The 20476-nt window shown below is 29.5% G+C and overlaps 1 protein-coding gene and 1 non-coding gene across 2 annotated transcripts; both read left to right on the plus strand.

Moving 5' to 3' along the window:
* The first annotated feature begins 10653 nt into the window (after positions 1-10653).
* Positions 10654-14533, plus strand: LOC18094413 (methylsterol monooxygenase 1-1). Its single transcript, XM_024596295.2, has 5 exons — positions 10654-11242; positions 11812-12134; positions 13708-13855; positions 13938-13970; positions 14169-14533. The coding sequence occupies exons 1-5, from the start codon at positions 10913-10915 to the stop codon at positions 14247-14249; spliced, it is 915 nt and encodes a 304-aa protein (XP_024452063.1). The 5' UTR covers positions 10654-10912; the 3' UTR covers positions 14250-14533.
* Positions 14534-17501: 2968 nt separating this feature from the next.
* On the plus strand, positions 17502-17574 carry TRNAK-CUU (transfer RNA lysine (anticodon CUU)). Its single transcript has one exon. It is a non-coding gene; the product is annotated as a tRNA-Lys (tRNA).
* Positions 17575-20476: the final 2902 nt, after the last annotated feature.

A 20476-nucleotide genomic window follows, 5' to 3' on the forward strand; every position in this document is an offset into this window, starting at 1 on the left:
AAAAGTCAAAAAAACACAAAATAAATAAAAATTTTAAGTTCTTAACCCTAATTTTCTGTTTGTTTTTTTTTTTCGAGATAAAAGCTCAAAAACACTTCAATGATACTCCTATCATCAAATGTAACCCAATAATATTAAGATCAATATTTTTTGTTGTTGAAATGTAGCAAATCAATAATTTTCCCTCTCCTCTCAAAATTATCAACAACTTTCTCTTTTTTCTTAAATTTTAAGGACTAAAACATAAAAACAAATGAAGTTCAGAACATAAATGCAAAATGCTCCAAATATGGACCAAAAATGAAAATCTAAAAACATTTAGTGATCAGAGTGTACTTTTACTCCCTTTGAATAGTAAAAAGAAAAAAGAGCATGGGAACATTAATTTCTCTTCTCTGTAATTTTCCTCTCATTTATTTGTTCATTGATTTAAGTATTAGAGGATCCCTGACTATACAAGGAATTTGTTTTGCAGGACAGATCATCACACCTACACATCATCAGACGGGCTATGATTCGATGGTCAAGTAAATCATGTGTTCATGAGCAGCAACAGGATTTAAGCATGGAATGCACGCTGTTAAACTTTTTTTTTATTTAATAGTAAGTATTTTCAATGGAAGCTAAATTAAAGTTGAGAGTTCTTCAGACTTGTATTGATTTGATTAGAGTAATTTTCTCTCCTGTTGTTCCTCGGTAGAGGCACAATCGTACCACAAAAAATGTTATATTTTCTTTATATCCATGGATCTGAATCCTTAACAAGCCGATCATCCAAGTTTTTCTTGATTTTAATTTGCGCTCGATATCCCAGTTACATTTTCAGTTGGCTTCTATATATCACTTAATTATGCAGACCGACGAGTAGAAGGATGTGCAAGTATTATCATGCCGTTGATCTTATAACCATTGATGACAAATAAGAAGGTTAATGATGACCTTTCATTATTTATCAGCAATCAATTTTGCCTCTTCTCGCATGCTAGGCATCAGTTTCTTCACCACTGCCTGGTCAATCATATCTTCAAATCCGGCAAGTGCGTGGCATATCATCATCAACATCACTGAGTCATTCGATCAAAATAAGGCAGGCCGCATGAAAGTGAAGATGGACGAGTCCATCGCATGATTGGATTTCGATGCGTTCTCTGTGAATCAACACTGTTTTTACAGAAAAAGATGGAAGATGATGTCATCCTCGAAGCTAGCTTTGCTTTGGTCTTAGTTGTCTGCTTGATAACTTTTATGTGAGTTGCTTTCACTATTGGGATCGCGTAAATGATGTCAGAAGAGAAGAATGTCAGCGATTCTACAAGTTGAAAGATCGAGGGGGGCAGCGGGAAGGCCTTTTTCCCTCTGTTAATTGGAATTAGCTGGTGGGAGTTCTTTAAACCATAAACGTGTTTCATCTACTACAAAATCCATCCCTAAATTCTTCACAAATCGATCAAGCTGAGAGGTGTTGATCAGAGCTTCTATGATTCATAAGTTGAGTATCAAAAGGCATCTCCAATGACGCATAAATCGGATCCTCTAGCGTGAAAGAAACTAATGATTAAATTATTTTTTTAGCTTGCAAGTTAATTATAATCATGGTAATCGTGCTTCATATTATCATATGTGACGATTCTCATTCAAACACTCGAGCGACCTTTCTCTGTTCTAGGCTTGTATTAAGTTGATTGGAATCAAACCGTAGTAAGAAAAGGATAAGCAATAAGAAATTGTACACAATTAAAACACAAATAAAATAAAATTGTCTCTTGTAGAAGATTTATGGCATGTTTTCTTTGAGAAAGAAAGATTTTTTATAAGATCAAGAAACTTTGATTCTAAGAAAACATTTTAAATGACGTTGGTCTTTCATTTCAAATTCTAGGGCCAAAAGTAATGTTGTGAGGTCTTCCTTATATATATATATATACACACAAACCTTGCTATTAATTCCTTCAAAAAAACGGTGTGTGATCTTAATTGCTATAATGTTTTTGGATAATTCATCATGTAAAAAAGTGTTCTTCAAATGGAAATATTGTATTAGTCAATCTAAGTTCACAGATAAAGATAATAAAACCTCAACTGTGTTGATTTTTTCTATAAATGTAAAAATCTTTGTGTAATTGATCTTATAGGTTTAAGTTATAGATTTGAGTGTAACATTTCATCATCAATCCTGCTTTCAAGTTTTCAATTATGTCATCAACCTTGTACTTTATCATATAAATCCATCAATATTCAACTGTTTTTTTTTTTCTAATAAAGGATTAATAAGTTTCCACAAATTTATTTTTTTGTAAGGATTTTATCTCTTTGTACATGGTTGTTTTCCACCTCTAGTCAACTAAGGCTTTTTGCCTAACATTAATAGATGTATTTTTTTTATTCTAGAACTAGAAGGATGAAACTAAAATTAAAAAATAAATATTTTAAATTATTATTGTAATTCACATAATGAGTGTAGATGAATATTAATTGCTCTGTATTTTTCTTTTTAATACAGTTAGGAAGAAGTCATATTACTCTGATATCCTGTAAAAGTTAACCTCTAGGAATTGAAATTACAGTAAGTTAAATGTCCCTAGACCACAGATCTATTAATGTTTATTTGTTAGATGAAAAGTGTTTTTCTTTTCCTTTCTAGTCTTTTGTGGCTCTTTAGAAATAGGCTAATAAAAAAAAACAGTCAAAGGAAGATATAATGCTTTCTGAGGGGATCGAAGTGTTTTTCTTCGACTTTTGGAAAGACACTTTTTTAATGTACGTGTTATATGTTAACACTATACTTTATATTTGCATATTATTGATTTAAAGTATTTTGAGATTTACCGTTCATCACTTTTTGTAATGTAAAAACTTACTTTCCATTATTTGTTCATTCTATACTACTTCTCATCCTCATTTTCAATATTTTTATTGTTTTACAAATTTAACTTGAAATTTCATTATCAAATAATAATAATAATTAAGTTATTTATTTCATTGGAATTATGGATTTATTTGTGTTTAAATACTTCATGTTTATGTTTTAATTGTTACATACTGTTGGAATTTGTAATTTATTTTTTAATGGATATCATAAAACAAAAATAATTTTTAATTAATTTTTTATGTTACAACCAAACATAATAAAGTAGTTTATTTTATAGTGAATACAATTAACTTACCCTAAAAGAAAGTTGATAACTCAAAAATTATAATTTATTATTATTATTATTAAAGTAAATAACACAAAAATATTATTTTACACGTCATTTTTCATTATAGATCTAAACATAAAAAAAATAGGTCCAAACATTAAAAAAAATGTTTTTTTCTTTATTTTTTATGATATAGTCAAATTAACATGAAAAAGTAATTCATTTTTTCATCAATATTTCTTAAAAGGATTAACTTTCAAGGACATGTAGTTTTAATGTGTAAATATTAATTTAAAATTACCTTAATCATCAATAATTTTTAAAAAAAAATTGGTAGAAACGGTTGTCTATCAAGTCACGAAACCACGATAATTAATTACAAATACATGGCTCATATACGGTCAAAACAATTGTAACGTGGCGAAAGAATTTTGTCTTCTACTTGATTAACATAACACGTATATATAATTTGCTCAAGATTATGCACCGATATGAATTCCATGAATCAGATAATAATTGATGGCACTCAAAGTCAAAGACAAACGTGAAAGCAGTGGCATGAAAGCAATGAATGATAAGAGAGAGAGAAGCGCAGAGCTATGATGGCAACTTATCATGTGAAGGATGCCGTGTTTCCTATCCTCTTTCTGTAACAATCCTGTTCCTACGTCACTTTCTTAAGCTAAACTTGATTTTGTTCTTTCTTAGTGAGAGCTTAACAGTAGACAAGTTAACCAATCGGGCTCATAATGCACGAGAATATTATAATTGAAAATCGAGATTTTTAGCAGATGCTTTTGCTTTCCAAGCATGCATATGGCACACATGGAAGGAGCCTTGATTCACACCGTCATGAATTTCATTCGTTTTTACCCTTTCTTTAGCTCACTAGATTTTGAATTATTAGATATCTCTCTCCCTCTCTCTTTTAATCCAGAACATTCTTGAATCTATCCAGAACTGTGCCCGATCGGCTAAGTTGAAGGTGACGGCAAATCTTAATTATTCGGTAATAAATTAAGTAGAAGGTAAATCCCATCTCGAGGAACTTGCTTCATCGTGCTTGGAGCTGATTTTAGTTTCTGTAAACAACTGTCCAATTCGCATGTGGAAAGTAGACAGAACTCGTGTTTCAAAAGAAACAATCATTTGGTCATAAAGATGACTCAGTCGAATATGATCATATGAAACAGTTGTTGGAGACAGAATTTTCTTATCCGGATTCCTGCATCTGGGGTGATCAGGACACATCTCTGATCGGCACATTGTTTCAATTGACACTAAGCTTGTGTTATATCTCGGTTAACTAGCACTCCCTCTCTCTCATTTTATTGATATTTTTTTACAATTTTTAATTATCCGGTTATTTTAAAAGTTAAAGTTTTATGGATACTAAAATTTTTTCATTATGACGTCTAGCCCTTTTAGATTTATTATTTAAGAATGCACAAAGTTTGGATAATTTAGGAATAGAAAAAAATTAGCATTGTAAAGTCAATACTGATTAATAAACTATTAATATATTTCCTTAAAATTTGTGATTTTACAGATAAATAATGAGACATAGTCACATAAGGGTACATTGAACTAGAGTACACCATTCAAGTTTGAATTGGCAACCTACACATTTTCATTTGTTTGCGTGATTGCTTCTGCGTTTGAAGCAACCATAACCAAATAATTATTTGGTAAATATAAAAATACAATCAAATCTTAATGGGGCCCACTAACATATTGCATTTGAAACGCAAAAAAATAAAAGCAGCTCTGTGCTGCCTTTTCACTCGCACAGTTCATTAAAGTGAACAGTGCGAGTGAATCTTACCTGCTTTCTACGCAATTTTCATGCTAATTGCACTGTTCAGTGAACAGTGCAATTAGCATGAACAGTAACATGTTACATTGTTCATGATAATTGCACTGTTAAGTGAACAGTGCAATTATCATGAACAGTAACATGTAACAGTGCAATTAACATAAAAAGTGTAGCATGTTGCACTGTTCACTGAACAGTGTAGCATGCTACACTGTTCCGATCGGACCAGTTTCGGCCGGACCGGGTCCGATCCAAAGCTCTACATGCATTAAACCGAGTCCGATGACATTACATAAATTAGATAGAGATCGCGTGATGACATAGCATATCTTTAATGATATTATTTTTTAATTTTGTTTTATTCGAAAAACTAGTGTTTAACATTATTCAATGACATTATATTTTTAATTTTTTAATTGTGTTTTATTCGAAAAACTAGTGTTTAACATTATTCAATGACATTACATAAATTAGATAGAGATCGCGTGATGACATAGCATTTGCAGAATTTGATCGCAATTCCAATTTCGTTCCTAATTATATTTTACCTGATGTTGTTGCGTGCTTAAGAAATCAAAAAAATTATAGTACTTGTCGGATGTATGTCATACGTGATGGAATTGTAAATAGTTTAATGGAACAATAAAAAATATTTTATATAAAGTATTATGTATTTTATGATATAATAACAATAGTTAAATCTACAATATTTAAATTAAAAACCATCAATATTAATATATATTTTTTAAAATTATTTTATAATCTCAATTTCAAAAGTATTATTAACTAAACACATTAAACTACTTTTTCTTCAACCTCAATTTTAACCACAGTTTTAACCAAACATCTATTTTTTAAAACCAACCTCAACTAAAAGTACTTTTTATAAAAATAATTTTTTTCAAACCACAACCACTACAGTTACCGCAATACCAAACACACTTAGATAGCATAATAAAGGCATAGTTAGAGTAACATGATTCAAGTATATTAAATTTATTTTATTGCTTGGGTTAAAACAAGCCAATCATATAAATACCAAAAGACATATAAGAGTTATAATTCTTATATTATATTTGAATATGAAAAAAGCGATATCATCTTATTTAAAAGTTTATGAAATGCTATAAAAAAGTTATTAGTTAACAGCTCTAAATTTTGTTGATTTTAAGAGTAAAAACATAAATTTAGGGGGTTCCTCGATTTATTTTTCCATGAATTACTGAAAACGAAAAGAAGTTCATCAAAATTCAAGTTTAAGATCTAATAAATCAAATAATAAAAAAAAAAGACTCTTCAAATTAACGAGTTTTTGATTCCCGAATGTTCAACTGGCTAATTAATTCTTTATAACGTACTCCATTTTTCTTTGTCAAATAAGACAGTAGTCGTTGGCGTTTTCCTAGAATTTTCCGTAAACCTCTTTGAGATAAATAGTCTTTTCTATGTAATTCCAAATGTGAAGTAAGTCTTCGTATCTTATTAGTAAAACTTACTATTTGAAATTCAACGGATCCCTTGTTTTCTTTTTTGTCTTCAATTTACTATTTGAGATAAATAGTCTTTTCTATTTGAGATAAATAGTCTTTTCTATGTAGTTTGTTTGAATTTGGTATACAAAATAATCTTCAATTCGTTAGGAATTCCTAATTTTGTCAACATTAATCAATTCGATTTTTTTTTTATTCGGCTAGAAATAAATAAAGAATGGTATATTTCTTCCCTTACAAAAGAAAAAAAAATTATATCTATATTATATGCATATGGATATGAATTGAAATGGATTTTGATGAATTGACAAGTATTTTGTTATGAATTTCATATTGAAAATGGATGGTGATGAACTTACTAGTGATTAAAAATGAGGTATAGGACAACTCAGAAAATTAGGGACACAATAGAAAAATAAAAAAATACATTAAACATTTATGTTTAACTCACCTATAAAAAACAATAAGTCAACAATAACAACATCAATTTGTCATAACAATCCTTTTAAGCTATGGTTTTAGCTATTCTCTACCACATGTCAGTATAGAATTATTACCAAGAACTTTACTAGTCCTTGGAAGATTTAGAAAACATAAACATTGAACCCACCCTAAATTAAAAATAGATGAATGACAGTTTGATTGTATATATTGAAAAAAAAATATTTGATGAGATTGATAATAAAGTTATTATGAAACGGTTTAAAATATAAAAACTTTAAAAGAACAATTATAATATAAGTTTTTTTTATTTTAAAAATTTTCTTAAATTAATTTTGTTTGATATGAGTTAGCACATATATTTTAAATTGATTTCTTTATATAATATATATCTACATAATACATAATACCAAATATTTATTATTAATTTGTTTAAAAAATCCTAACTTCACCGCATCACCACCTTCGATTTAACAACACTTACGATGATCGGATGATTGGCATAATTAGAGAGTATGGGATGAAACTGCGACGGAAAAGAATAAACAAAGAATTGGAATACTAAATATACCATTAATCCATTTTCAATCTCATTGGCTTGGAGCCCACGTGCATCTCAGATTCTTTTCTCTGGAGTTTGGAGTGTTAGAGAAGAGGACAAGGTCGACGTAGACATGCTTCCAGTTTCAGCCTGTGACTTGCAGACTTGCGAGGCTTACTTGTTGCCTGCGTGTCTCCAGTCCATGACAATAACATGTGCCCTCCATCTACACGTGCGTGCCTGGGCTGTGTCGGATTTTTATTGTGAAAAAACAAGATGAATTTATAAATCCAATCTTATTTGAATTAATTATTTATTAAGAAACATATAGTGAATGGAGTTTTTCTATTCAATATAAGGGAATTTTCTATCTGCTTAGTTAATAATATTTGTTTTAAATTTTTATAGATAAATAACCTGTTTTGTTTTTCCTTATAGCTGTGAGGACCTGCCTGATTTTTATTTCTGATCCATGATATATATACTTTTAGTTTTTTATTTATTATTTCAAGCTGAATATTACATAAAAGATATGCGTATACACGTACATCAAATCCTATGGCCATATGAAGTTGGAAAGTTCTTATAAATTGTTCTATTGATGCTCGATGCCTTCATATGTGAGTTGCTAGGTAGTAATTATTTTACTTAATTCAATCTCTATATTAAAATAATTTTTTAAACAATTTAAGGGACCTTAAAATGGACGAATACGAATTTGAAGATATTTTTCGTATTTTATGTTCAACGAAAAAATATGCAATTAATTTACCACTTAAATGAAAACTTATAATATGATCTTTTATTTGGCCAAAATAAAAATAATTTATAAAATAAATATTTTGTAAAAAATTTTCATTCGAAGTTTTTTAATTTTAAAAATTTATCTTTAATATCTCTCCTTATCTTACCTAATTGCCAAGATGTTCAGATTTTGATTCTATGATGCACAGTTATAGGATATTAATAGTTTTATTTGGCTTATAATTACCATTTTTTGAATCCACTCTTCAAGATGACGAGAGCTTATAGATTTTACTTTGCTGCTCCGCTGCTACTATTATTAATAATATTATAAATAAATCTAAAATATATAGAGAATTCATTATTTATACACTATGAATCTTTTCAAAAAAAAAAAATCTAACATTTATGAGAAGTAGTTTAATTAGTTAGATGTTAGATTTATTTTTTAATGGTCACGAATTTAAGTCCTCTTAATACCACTAGAGGCTTACATTATTGTTAACTTCAGGGTCTATGAGATTAGTCGAGGTGCACGCAAGTTGGCCCGGATACCCACGTTAAAAAAAAAACTATGAATATACTATTCACAGTGTTTATTATTATTATTTTTTTATCCTTTATTAGAATAAGTAGTAGGCCATTCAGATTAATTTATTAAGGGAATGTGAGAATAAAAGACGGGGGTTCAAATGAAAAAAAAAAAGCTAATAAAATATGTGGTTTTTTTTAAATTTAGGGTTAAATGCCTATTTTTTCCTGGGAAACAAAACCAATAAAATATGATAATGGGGTAATTTAATAATTTCACGATGATCTATTTGTCATTCTAAAATTTTAAGGGGCAATCACATCGTTTTAGTTTATAATACATAGTAAAATAACCCTCATATCCTTATATTAAAAAACTTTTAAAGCTTTACGTTTAGGGTTGTTTTCATCTTTTTCATTTCTAATGAATAATAAAATGACTTCCATGCTCTTGGGTTGGGATTTTTTTTAATTTACTTTCAGGGGCATTTTTATCCCTGCACTCCAGCTTTTTGTAATTGTCAAGTTGGTTAACGAGTAATTGAGTAATTAAATATACAAGTATTATTAAAAAAAATATTCCTAATGTGTGTTGCTCACGTCAGCGCGTGGGCAGCCTCGATGTCATTTGTGTGATACGTGCAGTCACCTAATAGTTAAATATTGTCTTTCACAAGGGTATTTGAATTGCCTTAACATCACAACCTTTTCTTTTTTCCTCTCTTCTTCTCGCTCCCCTTGATCTACGCACCTACACCTTCAAAATTTCAAAAAAACCCTTCAATTATTAATGTCTTTGTATTTCATTTCTATTCATTTTATTACTATTTATTTTACTTTGAATAATTTATAAAATTATTTTTTTTCAATTTCATACCACATCTATTTTTTTTATCTTTCAAATTTGATCCTTATTTTTTTATTGTTATTTGTTTATAATATATATATATTTCAAATAAAATGTGTCTTGTTAGTTTATATTTGTATCAATTTTAATTTTTATTCTTTTGATTACTATTTGTTTTTCTTTTAATGCCTTTTGAAGTTGATTTTATTTTTCAATTTAATTCCTCAATGCTTGATTTCATATAATTTTTATATCCAATTTGGTCCTCATTTTTTTATTGCTATTTTTTTTTTACCATTTTATTGATTTATTTTATTTTTTAATTTCATCCCTCATTATTTTATTTTATACTAGATTTGTTCCTTTTTTTATATATTAGATTGTTTTTTAATTTTGGGTGATTGAGAGTTTTGCTTCGTTATTTTTTTGTATTTTCCTTCTATTTGGTAATCCGGGTCTCGTGACATGGGTCATAGGTGTCAAATATTAGCATGATTTGACTTTGGTTTTTTTTTACATGTTTTTTTAATTGATTTTTTTTCAGTTTTGTCTTTCATTATTTAGTTTGCTTAAGAGTTTACCTCCATTATTTTATTTATTTATTTTGTATGAGATTATCCTGATTTCACGACTGGACCGTGAATTTAGCATGTCGACTCGAGTCAGGTTTTTTTTATCTTTTTAAAATTGATTTTTTTCCAGTTCATCATTCGGTGTTTGATTTGTTGGTAATTGAATTTTAGGTTTTTAATTTTTTCTCTTTACAAAGTTATCATGTTCTAATTTAATTTTTGCTTTATTATCAAATAAAATTATCTAAACCTTTTAGAAATATTTAAAAGATATATTTTCTTATAATATTAGCAAATGATTACCTTTTATTAGTCATTGTTATTTTTAATTTCTTTTATAATTATATTATAAAATTAATCAAGTTTATTAGATTCGGAATTTTTTCTCTCCTTTTAAAACACTATATATAATAGTTGCATGGATGACGTATTAGTTGTACTTATATCAAGAATGGAATAAAAAATATCTTTGCAAACGGGAACAGTCAAACTAACACCTCCGATGAAAAGAAAACAGAGAGAAGTCCATTGTGCTTTATAAATCTAATTTTATCAGAAAACATAATGCCATCCTAGTGTAATTGCGTTGTCCTATCCTATTATGGGACTCCTATGGCCCCGCGAACGCTGATATAAAGACCAAAGCCCTTTGTTTGTTCCTCAATCCAGTTTTAATTTCCCGCATATTTTAAGTTTAACTAACACCCATCACTCTCTCTCTCCCTTTTCTCTCACCACCACCAATTTTCATCACCCAAATTTAGTCTCCGCCTCTGTCTTCTCCACCGCCGCAATGCTCCCGTACTCCACCCTCGACGAGGCATCGGCGGCGCTAGGAAGGAATTTGACTGTAGCGGAGACATTGTGGTTCAATTATTCTGCAAAAAAGTCTGATTATTATCTATTTTGCCACAACATCTTGTTTCTTTTTCTGATCTTCTCTGTCGTGCCTTTACCCTTGTTCTTCACAAGTCTCTGGCGATCTGCTGGGCTTGACAAGTACAAGATTCAGCCTAAAGTCAAGTTGTCTCCTTCTGAAGAGTTCAAGTGTTACAAGGATGTTATGTTCATGTTCTTTTTTGTCGTGGGGCCTTTACAATTGGTTTCCTACCCTTCCATTAAGGTAAAACAACTTTTGTTTCTTTTTTGGAAAAAAAATGTCTTTGTTAAAAGAGTTTGTTAGTCTCATTTTGGATTTTGATGGGAACTTCTTTTTTTTTTTTTGAGGGGGGGATTTGTGTTTTTGTTAAAAGAATTTGTTAGTGAGGTTTTGATCGTTAAAGTTTGGTTTTTGATGGGTATTTTGGCTTTTTAACAGACTCTGTGTAATGGTATTTGCTGGGTTTTGGCATTGTTTTCCGTTGGAAATCACATATTTTAATATGTTGATTTATGTGATATTGGATAATTTGTTTTGTTTACTTGGGTAATTATTGCGTGATTTCTATTAATTAAAGCCTGCTGTATGTATATATTTTTTTTCCCTTTGATTGATTTTCTGGTACCATGTTTAATTTTATTGGAGTATATTGATCAACCAGTTTTAACGTTTGATTCTTTTAGGACGTGGTTGTGACATTTTGAATATTTTTAACCATCCGTTGACAAATAATTGCTATTTTTTTTTTTTGTGAAATTTTGAAATGAGATTAAGACTTCTGATGTTGCGTATTTAACTTTGCATGTCCACAGATGATTGGGATTCGAGCAGGTTTGCCATTGCCCTCCGGATGGGAAATCTTTCTACAGTTGTTGGTGTATTTCATGGTTGAGGACTATACCAATTACTGGATCCATAGATTTCTTCATGGTAAATGGGGATACGAGAAAATTCACAAGGTTCACCATGAATATACAGCTCCCATTGGGTTTGCTGCCCCATATGCACACTGGGCTGAAATTTTGATCCTTGGAATTCCATCTTTTCTTGGTCCAGCAATGGTTCCTGGGCACATGATCACATTTTGGTTGTGGATTGCTTTACGGCAGATTGAGGCAATTGAGACGCACAGCGGGTACGCATGCTATGCTTTTCTTATTTGCTGAGAGCCCTTTCTACTTTACTTAATTGTAACAAAATGATAACAACTTTAGAACTTCTCTGCTGTTTTACTGTTTTATTATTAGACTTTGTAAAATAGTAGATCTCAAGTATCTTCAGTAGTGGCTTACCTTTTTTTGATATGGGGATCGGCATGGCACCTTTTCTTTTGTTATTATTTTTCTTTTTCTTTGGTTTAGTCAGCGAATGGTTACTGATTTATAAGCAAATTGACAATCATTTGCCTGATCAATTGATAGAGTTAGGGCAAGATAAAAATGCAAAACTTGCAAAAGGCAGCTAATGTTTTTCTGGAGAGGTTAGGCCATGTCGCTCTCTCCACGGAAAGGGAAGTGCCTATAAAGTAACAAATTTTCTTTTTCTTGTTGATTTTATTCTTGTAAAATTTAAAAGCATACAACAGGTGATGGATGAATATTGTGATTACTGTTCAAATGTAGTGTATACTAGTTCCTATCCTTAGATTATGCATGCCAAGGAGTTTAAGATCAGTGAATATTACCTAATTAGATTCTGGCTCTTCACTTTTCCCAAAATTTATAGAAGCTCATGGGTCTGCGGGTTCCTTGTATAGGATGAATGAATGGTGTATGTAATAAATATTGCCAAGTTAGTTTTGTCTTGACCAGACTATGGTGTGGTAATATTGTGTTTATGGCAGTTACATTAGCTAAATGCTGTGTGCTTTCTAACTATGATACAGAGTGGTTTGCTAGGGTTGAAACTGTTTAAAAGTAAATTTGATGTTTGGGATGGAGTCTCCTAGTAAGAGTTGTAGTATCTAACTATTGTGTAGGCTTAAGACATGCAAATCTGTATGCAATAGATATATGGAGATAAAATCCAGTGCTACTACAAGGAGCCATGGGTTTAATTTCCCTCAATTCATTATCCTGCAGACAGGTGTTGTGATGGCTCCAAGTGATAGCTTCACTATGAATTGAAATGACTTGCATGGAGCTAAGAGATAACAATGCTGCTTCCTATGTTTTCAAACTTTTTTCTATATAATTTGGGAATAAAAAATAGCTTAAATAGAGCTAAGAGATATTACTCAGTTGTTTCCTTCCTCGTATGAAGGAGTGAAAAAGGAAAAAGGAACAATACTACCGAAACATGGGTCTGTGCAACTGCCTAAGAATGGAGAGGTGTGCTTACTAGACATCTTCATATTTTGTTTCATTGTGATACACATTTAGTTATGGACATTTTCAGGACTTCCTTTTCCCATCATCAATGATGGGTGGTAATTGCAGCATGAACCACATTGAGCATGTTTCATGTCTTTTGTGAGTTTTTCGGATCCTGTTAGTACATGTTGACTCCTCCCTCGATAGTTTTCTTTCTGTTTTTCTTTCTTTCTTTCTTTCTTCTTTTGTTTTTTTGGTTGATAAGCAGCATAAGGACCCGCTTATTCTTCTGCTACTCTTCATCTCCTGGCTATATATATTTTGCAATGATGATTTAACTTAACTTTCGGGGGCACACATGGTATGCATGTGAGTAACTTACATCTTGCTATGCAGTTACAACTTTCCCTGGACTCCCACAAAATATATTCCATTTTATGGTGGTGCAGACTACCATGATTACCATCATTATGTTGGAGGACAAAGCCAGAGCAACTTTGCATCAGTGTTCACTTACTGTGATTTTATTTATGGAACTGACAAGGTAAACAGACAATTCTTGTGACTAACAATGCTATCCTGGAAGTTATGATAACTGATATTGGAATGTTTTCTTTGATGATTAGGGCTATCGGTTTCAGAAGAAGCTTCTTCGGAAGGTAATGGCTTTTTTCATTTTCCAAACATGTTGATTGCCTAATGGAACGTGTTTGATATCTATCATCTATGTTTGAAAAATACAGACGGTTGTAGTTCAGTACAGGTCAATGTGAAGCAGAATGAACATAGTTACGCTTTCTATTTGGATTTTGTATCATTGATTCCTGCTAACATCATGTTTCTTTTATGTAATTCAGTTGAAAGAGGGAGTGGAAAATGGTGGTGAGCAGAATGGAGGTTCCTACCATATTGCTACACAAGATCTTAAATCTGACTAGCTGTCAGACTGCAGAACTCTTATTCAGCACAATGCCGTTAGGGTACAACTCTTGTAAACGAGCCATTTTAAGCTGACGTTGTCCATATGCTAGTCTGGTTAATTACAAGTTGTGAGTATTTCAGGTGGATATTAATTCATGTTTTGTGTAGTCGTGAGAAGGAGAGGGTGTTAGGGCTCAATGTCAAGTTTCAGAATGTGGGGGTTTTGTTTAAATGAAATCTGGTTTTCTTTCGTGTTTGTTATCCGTGAAAAGTGCAATCAAATGCTGTTAGTTTCGGTCTCTCTCTTTGACTTGGTTGTCTTTGCTTTAGGATGAGCGCTGCGTGACTAAGGGGTTCTTTAAGCGAAAGAAATAACAGTCCCACATCAATTCTCAGTTTGATCAGTATCTTACTTGTTCATTGTCTCTGCTCTGCTGCGGATCAGGTTCACGAAATTTTTTTTACATTGTTATTAAACTTAGCAAAACTGATAATCCTGAAATCCTACTATTAACTCAAGTTTTCATTTAAACAATGTGGAAGCTAGCCTAATTAAATATACTGATTTTATTTGTTTAAATATAATTTTGATAATTAATAAAAATATAGTTTTATTTTAAAAAAAATATATTGAGATAATAACAAGTTATATTAATTATACTCTCCCAACAACTCATGGTAAGAACAATATTAAATTTAATAATATTCTATAAATATTTTTTTTTAATTATATGCTAAAAATATATGCTTATAAAATTAAGCTTCAATCTAAAAATAGATATTTATTTGAGACAACGAGAAAACAAATAAAAATAAATCTTGCAGTTTATTTTTCAACCAGTTTAATATTGAAGGACAAGATTGAGAAAAAATTAAAAAAAAATAAAGGAAAAAAAACATATTTATCCAGTGAGTAAAATCATCAAACTTGTGAACCAGCTAACCTGGGTTAGCATGTTAGACATGTAGACCAGGTCATAGACTCTAGTGGGATTATAATTTTTTTTTTGAAACTATCTTTTATTTAACTATATAATAACAAAAAAAAAAATCGTTAGATTGAAGACCAATCCCATACTAAGATGTTGAAAAATAACTAAAAAATAAAAAAATAACTTGTTAGACTTGTTAACCAAGTCAACCAACCAAACTTGTGAAAATGTTCATGAACTCTATAAATTCTAATAACATGATTTTTCTCTGAAACTATTTTTTTACAGTATAAAAAAAAATTAATGGACAAAAATGTCACAGCCCGACCCAACCTGCTAGATATTGTCCGTTTTGGGCCTTATTGCCATCACAGATTTGTTCTTGGTGATCATGCATGACCTCAAAACGCGTCTAACAAGTCAGCAACCAGCACTACTAACAAAACCAGCTACTAAATCCTCACCCGCCGATGTGGGATATTACAAAAAAAGTAAAGTTCAATTAAAAAATGAAAAAAAAACAACCTAACAAACTCGTAAATCAGGACAATCTGGATTACCCTGACAAACTTGCAAGTCATGCTAACTTTATAGAAATGAAAAAAAAAGAAGGCTGACATTATTATTATTATGACACTATTACTATTACTATTGTTATTATTATTACTCTTAATACTATTATTGTTGTTGTTGTTGTTGTTGTTGTTAGCCTTATTATTATTATTACTATCCATTATCGTCACTATTATCATTACTATTATTATTATTAATGTTATTATAGCCACTATTATCATTACTACTATAAATATTATTATAATTATTATTATTGCTATCATTACTACTACTACTACTACTATAATTATTATTACTATTACTATTAATGACATTAATACTATTGTTGTTGTTGTTGTTCTCATTATCATTATCATTATCATTATTATCACTATTGTCATCATAATTATGGATATTATTACCATTATAACCATCATAATAAATTATTACTATTACTATTATTATCACTATTATCATTATTATCACTACTACTACCATTTACTATCTTAATAAACTATTATCATCACCACCATTATTATTATCATAATTATTACTATCATTGTAGCTGTTATTGTCATGAAAAACTATTATTATTACTACAATTATTATCACTATTAGCAATATTATTAGTATTATTATTGGTTTAATAGTTACTACTATCATTATTATTATTATTATTATTATAAAAAACTATAAACTTGATTGTAGGATAAAACTAAAAATCATAAAAACTTTGATAAAAGGACAAACAAAAAACAAATAAAAAATTAAAAAAAAAGAAAGACCAAACTAAAATAGATATTATTATTATTGAAATAAAAAATAAAAAACTTGATTGGAATGATAAAATTAAAAACTATAATTTTTTTAACAAAAGAATAAAAAAAAAATCAAAAGTAGAATGACTAAATAAAAAACATTATATATACAAATTAGAGTTGAATGATTAAATTAAAAACAAATAAAATTTTAACAAAAAAAAAAAGAATTAAAATGAAAAATCAAAACTAATAGGATGGATTTTGAAACACCAACAACAATGATGGACAAATTTATTTTTGGGAGAGAAAAAAAAAAGAGAAAGAGTCACCGGCGATAAACATGTTATTTTTAAATGATACGCAACATCTATAAAAAAAACATGGCAGAAAACAAAATAATTTGATAGAATCATATTTTTAACTGTTGTGAGGTGCTGCACGCACAGCTCAAAAGGTGCGGCTTCTCCCACACGCCATCAACTTTTTCAATTTAAATTTAAATAATTAAATTGCAAATTATGTTATCACCATAAGCAAGCCAACCATCACAAAAAAAAAAAAAAAAAAAAAAAAACCAGAATTGAAAAAAACATTAATAACCCTATATATATCAATGGCTTAATGTTTTTAATTCTAAGGTTAAATTTGTAATTTTATTGTATATCAAAAGGTAAACTGTCTCAAAAGACCCTTAATCTTAATGAAATGATTTTTTACTTTTAAAGATATTAATATCATTTGACTATGCATCAATATAATAAAAAGACAATAAAACTTTTGAATAATTTTCATATAAGAAATGAAAAAAAATACTATTTTACCTTTAAAAATATATTAATATAAGATTTTTTTTTAGAAAAAAATTATTATTTTACCATTACAATGACAAACAAAGATAAATGAAATATTTTTCTTTTAATACCGGCATATGTAGCCTGGAGTGACTCCATCGGAATCAAAACGTACGTTGCAGTTCTCTTAGTTTATAAATGATATAAAACCAAATATGAAAACAAGACAACAAGCCCGTCTAGCTCAGTTGGTAGAGCGCAAGGCTCTTAACCTTGTGGTCGTGGGTTCGAGCCCCACGGTGGGCGCATTCTTTTTGTTTTGTTGAGGACAAGTGTGCCATTCACTGTGAGGGGCTTCCAGCTGTGGCACAGTGCTTCCTATCGAAAACAAAAAAGTTAATCCATTAGCCAATGAAAGCATTCTCAAACTCTCCTTTATTTTTTATTTTTTTTTAAGGATGCTATTTAATTTGAATGGATGAATTCACGATATTTTCTTTCAGGAATAAACCCACCCAGCTATTAGTTATTACCTGGGCCAACCGGAAAGACAAATCTTGCACGAGGAAGCCTTGAAAATTGAAAGGTCACGTTCTGGGCTTAGAGAAGCCCATTGTGTACATGGGCCGTCCTACCATTGTAAGTTGCAAGTTGAGGTTCATAAGACTTACTTTTTCGAGGCCTACTGTGAGCCCTAAACATTGGAGATGCTGAATGGCCCAATCGGCGATTTATCAGATGGAGAAAGAAAAAAGGAAAAGAAGAGCAAAACAGCGGTTAGCGGAATCAAGGCCATTGGCTGTCCAATCAAGTTAATTTTAAGTGATCTCCAGGTGGAAGTAGAACCAAGCCAAATGTCAATTTGACCAGAGTGGGTCCAGCAATAATCATGTGGTAGATATATAATATACATATTAGATAGATTACTTTTGTTATATCGCGAGTCGTGTAAAATGTTTTTAATATAAAAAAAATATGAGGAGAATACTAATATTTTTTTGAATGAAGTAAGAAAAATATGAGATATAAATCTTTGATTATTAGTTCAATAAACTTAATTAATTTTATAATATTATTAAAAAAAATATTGATAATAAATAAAACAAATAAAAAAATAACAGTAATTAACTATAAAAAATGAGCTGTTAATATTATATTTAGAATGAGAAAAAAAAAACCTTTATTGAAGAATCATTGTTGTTCTTTCATGGACACCGTCCTACTACTAAAAAAAGCTTATTGAAATAGTTTTAACAACACTGTGAAAGGCTACATGATGACAATTAAAGAGGTGTCACATGCCATCAAAGCAGCAACCTAAATAGAAAATCAAATAAAATATCATGAAGTGAGTATCTCATACTTGTATTTAATCAATTCATTTAATTTAATTTAAAAACAAAATCTCTTTAACCAAAAAAAGCTAATTTTAACAAAAAAAAATGATAAATAAAAAGACTTCAGATAACTAGGGTTATTTTTAAAATCAATGAAAAATCTTATAGAAAAAAAATAACAGAGCCCGGTATCCAATTAAATAAATGCTGAAGGATGAAACTAGAAAAATCATGGGCTTAAAAAAAGAAAAAAAAATCAAATAAACCAAGTGAATCTCCTAAATCTTGGTTAATCTCTCAAACTCGCAACCCAAAAATCCTAGACATTAACTCATTCAAGAAGATCAAGTATTAACTAATTTAATACTGAAGGATAAAACTAGAAAAGAAAATATCAATTTTAGAAATTTATCAAAGTAAAAAAAAATAGTAATTAAAAGAATGAAGATCAAATCTGATAGGAAAGAAATTGAAGGAGGATGAAATTGTACGGAAAAAAAATTTAATTTTAAAAATTATCTCAAATAAAACAAATAGCAATAAGAAGAATAAGAATCAAATGATAGATAAAAAAAAATTTGGAGGGTGAAATTGAAAAAAAACTAATTTTATAAATTATTTTAAATAAAACAAATAATAATCGAAAGAACATGGATCAAATCTAAAGGAAAAACAAAATAAAGAGATGGTTTAAAAATTTAGAGGGTCAAGTGCAAAAATCAAGAAGAAGATAAAAAAAGAGGGGGGAAAAGGCCGCTAGTTCCAAAGATCGGTAAGCCGCTTGTGACACCTAGGGATGGAGAGGCCGATGCGATGATTTAAATGCTGCTTTGGAAGCCACCGTTTGGATACCAAAGGTCTTCTTATGCGATGCTCGAATGGCGCGACCATCACCTATGCATTGACGTGTGCAATGCACACATCAACCACTTTTTTTAAAATAATATTTATATTTATAAAATTACTAAATTGTTTCTCATTCAACATGATTATAACAAAAAACCAAGATGAAAATATAAAAAATTCATTGGACTTGAATATAGAAAGTTTTATTTTTAAAGGTAATTTAGTTATTTGATTGTGTTTTAAAAAGTGAAAATATAAAAATACTCTTTAATGCATGTTTAATTTTTTAAAAGGTAATATAATAATTTTATTATGTTTTAAAAATATTAAAAGATTGATTTATCTCCTATTAATCTGAGAATGACTAATGAATCCTTGTGAAAAAACCGTATTTTCTTTAATAACTAATTCATTGTTTTTTTTTAGAATGAAAAATTAATGATTACAATTTATCGTGATATACTAATTCCTGGTCGTTTTTCTTTTTAATATATATATATATATATATATATATATATAGTTGTTCTGATTTTTGAAAATAATAAGTGATTCAAAATGTAATAAGGCTTGATCGGCCCATTTTCCTTTTTGCTTTTCCGGTTCTTATAAAGGAGGGTGAAACTTTGCAAATGAAATGTTTTGTTATTTCCTTTATACCTTATTGTTTTTTTTTATTGGGTATCATCTAGGAAGCTCATATTTCCTTTAAGGTATTGGTTTCCTTCTAATGACATAAAAAAACTAATTAATCTTTGATAAATCATGTTTACAATCTTTGTCTTTATAAAGAAGGATGCTTTACCATAAACAATGAAAAGGAAAAAAATTCACGTTTATTATCATCAAGATGCTAAAATTTTCAGCTTCAAAAACATTATAGAGTCTCCTCTAAATAATCCGAATAGATCTCTTTTGAGTTGTAAGCCAATGAACCCAAACTAAGAATTAACTAACACAAGTCCAATAATGAAATAAACACTTAAACAATGTCTAATGAACTAAAATAAACTCAAATTAAAAATAAT

This window comes from Populus trichocarpa, chromosome 1 (assembly GCF_000002775.5).
Source record: "Populus trichocarpa isolate Nisqually-1 chromosome 1, P.trichocarpa_v4.1, whole genome shotgun sequence".
In the NCBI taxonomy this organism is placed as follows: domain Eukaryota; kingdom Viridiplantae; phylum Streptophyta; class Magnoliopsida; order Malpighiales; family Salicaceae; genus Populus; species Populus trichocarpa.

Coding starts and splice junctions, on each gene's coding strand:
- LOC18094413 (XM_024596295.2), top strand. CDS start 10,913: ATGCTCCCGTACTCCACCCTCGACGAGGCATCGGCGGCGCTAGGAAGG. Junction 12,135..13,707: donor GCAATTGAGACGCACAGCGG/GTACGCATGCTA, acceptor CTTGCTATGCAG/TTACAACTTTCCCTGGACTC. Junction 13,971..14,168: donor AGAAGAAGCTTCTTCGGAAG/GTAATGGCTTTT, acceptor TATGTAATTCAG/TTGAAAGAGGGAGTGGAAAA.